The following is a 4,256-nucleotide window of genomic DNA, read 5'->3' as shown; positions in this document are numbered from 1 at the left end:
CTACTTGAGATTAGTTTCTTGATTCAGGTCTTGCCCACTTAAGAGCTCATTATTATTGAGTGCTTTAAAAACTGCATCATCATGCTTTTCTCTTAACATGTCACGACGATTAGCAGATGCACCTACAACATTCACCACATTAGAAACCATAGTAAATAAATATGCAATTTCTGAATGTTTCTTTGCCATAGCTACTAGAGCTAGCTGAAGCTGATGAGCAAAACAATGAACATAAAAAGCAGAGTCATTCTCATTTAGAATGCGTGTTTTAAGACCACTAAACTCACCTCTCATATTACTTGCCTCATCATAAGCTTGCCCTTGCAATCTAGAGATGCTTAATCCATGTCTCGAAAAGAAATCATTAATGACTAACTTGAGTGAGGAAGATTTAGTATTTGTAACATGCACAATGCATACAAAGCGCTTAATTACATGACCTTTATCCACATAACATAGTAAAATGGCCATTTGCTCATTTGAAGACATGCCACATGATTTATCAATAAGAATGGCAAATAATGAATCACCAATATCCCTGATGATTGCATTGACGATTTCAGTTGAAATAGCACTTGAAATGTCCTTTTGGATATTAGGTGATGTTAACTTCATATTTTTAGGAGGATTTTTTAGCATGACAGCTTTTATATCATCATTGAAATGACATAGCCATCGTAAAAATGCAAGAAAATTCCCTTGATTGGTTGAATTTCCAGATTCATCATGCACACGAAATGGAAGCCCTTGTTGTAAAAGTTTCCTACTAACACCAACTAATGCATCTAAACGAGTTTGATAATCCATTCAATCTTGGTTTAAGTGTGTTGAGAGAATTGTTTCAATATATTGCTTTTGGTTTAATAAGACCTCACAACTTCTCCAAGCTTTATTATGGACATTATTTGGTCCTCCAACATGAGTTTGTGGTCTATCTTTTTTCTTCCAATTTGAAAATTCAACACCAACAAAAGATTCACCCCTAGATTGCTCTCCCATATCAGGTTTAAAGAGATAACAACATAGTCAAAAGGCATCATCTTTTTCTATGATGTACTCCAACCAAGTATGAAACTCACTAAACCAAGCACAATTAAACCGTCTTAGTTTTGCTCCAAAGTTTTTGTAAAATTATGCCCTCGAGTTTGACAAGGACCTTTTTGGAGATAAGCTCTTCGAACTTGGTCTTGAACATTTGGATGGTAACTCAATATTTGATTACGTAATCCGGGATTAGCTGACAAATTTTTCAGGCTAATTTCCGTAGTTTGGTTTGAACTACTTTAATTTTTTTTCTTTTGAATGCCCTCCTTCCTTGTTTCAATCATTCATTCCAATTATTTAGAATAGATTTCTACCATGTAGTAGTTTAGTTTGAGCTACTTTCATTTTTCTTTTGACTCTTTGTAGGTGAAGACTCTACTAACTCAGACTTTGATTTTCTTTTGAAAAATCTTTTCATAACTGAAGCATGAATATGGACTAAATTTAAATTGAAACAAGTATGAACATCTTCTCAAAATTATAAACCAAAACAAATTGAGCATTCAATTCAAAGAAATATATTAATCAAACCAATAGAGAATCTTGATGAATTATTTTTGCATATGTGTCAAACTGTAATTTGCAGGAAGTAGGAATGCCTCATTCCAGGGAAGGAGGGAAGCCGTATCCTTATTGATTTATACAATAATGCAATATATAATTATGATAATAATTCTAATCCTTTTGGGAATGGGTAGCGTATGGTTGTAGGAAATTTGGCTTGTAAGTAGGGCCCACATGGTAAGGTACTTTTGTTTGCATAGTACTTTTGGCTATTGGGTATGGCCCATGTGGTAAAGTATTTTTAGCTTAAAGGAAATTAGGCTGCATACAAGTACTTTTTTTCTTTCAACAAAATTTTGGTGGGGGCTAGTGACTGCATTGGTCCCCACGTGCTTCTAGCCCTCTGTAGGGGCTTTTTCTTTCCCGCAGCTACTACGGGCCTAGGCTGCCGTAAACAGCAAAATGGATGAAATTGCCCCTTGAGCTTGAGTTCAAAGATCAAGCCCCAAGAATGCTTCGAAAGGACAATAGGGCCTTAGGAAACACCTTGGTTACCTTCACCAATGAAAATAACAGCAGCTTCCAGATAAACTTTCTAGCTTGGCATGAGAAGCTTGTGGCATGGGAGCAAAATTGTCATGAGTTTAGCACTGAAAAGAAAACTAACTGTTCCTGGGGGGAAAAAAGGTATTAAGGCAGGAGATGAAGAGTTTGCAGAGAGGTTTGGTTGAACATGAGGAAAAAGAGAGAAAATGGTGGCTTGAGTGTTTTTCCGGCGGCTTGACATAGACTATGTCAAGTGTTAGAACAGCTTACCAAGAGGGAAAACTAAGGGAAAGGGATGAGCTAAGCACAAAATTGCTGGGTTTTGGGAGTAAGAGAAGAAGCTTGCTCTCTGATGTGGTTGATGCTTGTTGGGTAGAAGATGCCTCCTTTTATAGCCGTTGGAAGCTGAGATTTTTCAAGAAACCCTAATGGTTTCTATCCAATTTGGCCAAGTCTTTCCCTTCCTTTCTCCCATCATTCCTTCAATCATCTTATTTTGGTGAAATCCACTCTGCCCATTTGCACAAAATCAGGGATTTTTGGGAGCTCAAGGCTCTCTTTCCCACGGCTGTTTCAGACTCCTATTTTCAGCCATCTTTCTTTCTTCTTTTCTCTCCTCTTCCAAGGCTAGGTCTGATGAGGGAAAGAAATGGGTATGCATGCTGGTTCAAAGGGTAATCTGCGCTCTAATATCCCTTGGTTATTTGGAAGTTTTTGCTTGAAACTTGTTCCTCCCATGTGCTGGAGCCTCATAGCAGCTCTACATAGTGGACCTCCAGACTTCCCTTTGTGGCTTCTTTTTTTCAGCAAGGTGCTGATGCTTTTGCAAGTTCTTATTTTAATTATATGGGCCTTCTAGGATAATGGGTTGGTTTGTCAAAATAAATGGGCTAACCTCAACAAGTGTTGGCCTATTTTTGTTGAGGTGATGGGCTATTTTGGTTGGAGTGATGAGCTATTTCGGTTAGGCTACTTTCCCTTTTGTGCTCACCCATATATTTGGGCCTAAGAAATGGGCTTATGTTCCGAGGCTCCCAAGCAACTCGGAACCTCTATTTCTCGACCCATCAATGGGCCTCATGACAATTTATTATCATCCATACCACAACCCACTCAAACAAGCCCCAACATCTTGCGTGGCTTAGGCCCACTTAAGTTTGTAGCGTAGCATGTTGCTTATTTGCTTGGCGTGACATGGGTGCAAAGCGTATATGACGAACTTTCGCGTGCCCAAATCGGGTTTCTTCTTGATAAGGTATCGCATTGGGCCGAACCATGAATTTTTTGGGCCTCAACACCCTCCTTATGATATCATTGGTGGAAATAAATGAGTCACATATTCCCTTATAATATCATTGGTGTAAAGGAATGAGTCATTTATTCCCTTAATATTCTAATATGCCTGTTACTTTTGTAGCCTCCTATAAATGCGCTCATTCCTTGCTTCATTTATTCATTCGAATTCTTTAGAATAGATTTCTCACATGTAGTTGTGTTTCGAGAGAGAGAGAGAGAGAGAGAGAGAGAGAGAGAGAGAGAGAGAGAGAGAGAGAGAGAGAGAGAGAGAGAGAGAGAGAGAGAACATGTGGGTTTGTCTTGCAAGATTTTATAATTATCATTATCATAGTGAATGGGTTAGCTAATGTGTTATAGAAGTTCTTATTTTGTGATAAATGTGAAAATCATGGATTGTCATGGATTTATTCTATTTACAAATCTCTCTCCATTTTAAAATCAAGCATGTCTATTTTGTGCAATATTTCACATAATAGATATTATTTGGAGTTTTTGTGAAGTACGTACTATTCATGGAACATGAGAACTTTAGTGACGGGGTATCTAAAGAGTAAATGTACTAGACGAGGACATAGGGTAGTGAGGCCAAAATGGGTCACGTGCTAGGTACAATTTGTGAATGATGACCAAGATACGAAATAATGATGTGATATGATTTGGATTGTGTATCTTTTTATTATATTTTTTAGAGTGTGTAAAATGACATTGCTTGATTGGCATATATACTACATAATTTATGCATTGAGCGGTGGTTTGCTCATCCCTCACCTCTTTTGTTTTTCAGATCAATTAGTGGGCAATACAAGAATTAAATAAGAAAAGTTGGATTAGTTAACAGTGATAAAGTTTTATTTATATCTTGTACA

General features: G+C 37.4%; 1 protein-coding gene across 1 annotated transcript; it reads right to left on the bottom strand.

The window, feature by feature from the left end:
• On the bottom strand, positions 1–807 carry LOC109948647 (zinc finger MYM-type protein 1-like). The gene has a single exon (XM_020562332.1). The coding sequence runs from the start codon at positions 805–807 to the stop codon at positions 1–3; it is 807 nt and encodes a 268-aa protein (XP_020417921.1).

Source organism: Prunus persica, chromosome G4 (assembly GCF_000346465.2).
Source record: "Prunus persica cultivar Lovell chromosome G4, Prunus_persica_NCBIv2, whole genome shotgun sequence".
Taxonomy (NCBI): Eukaryota; Viridiplantae; Streptophyta; class Magnoliopsida; order Rosales; family Rosaceae; genus Prunus; species Prunus persica.
The sequence above is the reverse complement of the archived record's forward strand: the minus strand, read 5'-3'. Positions and strand labels throughout refer to the sequence as shown.

Coding starts and splice junctions, on each gene's coding strand:
- LOC109948647 (XM_020562332.1), bottom strand. CDS start 807: ATGGATTATCAAACTCGTTTAGATGCATTAGTTGGTGTTAGTAGGAAA.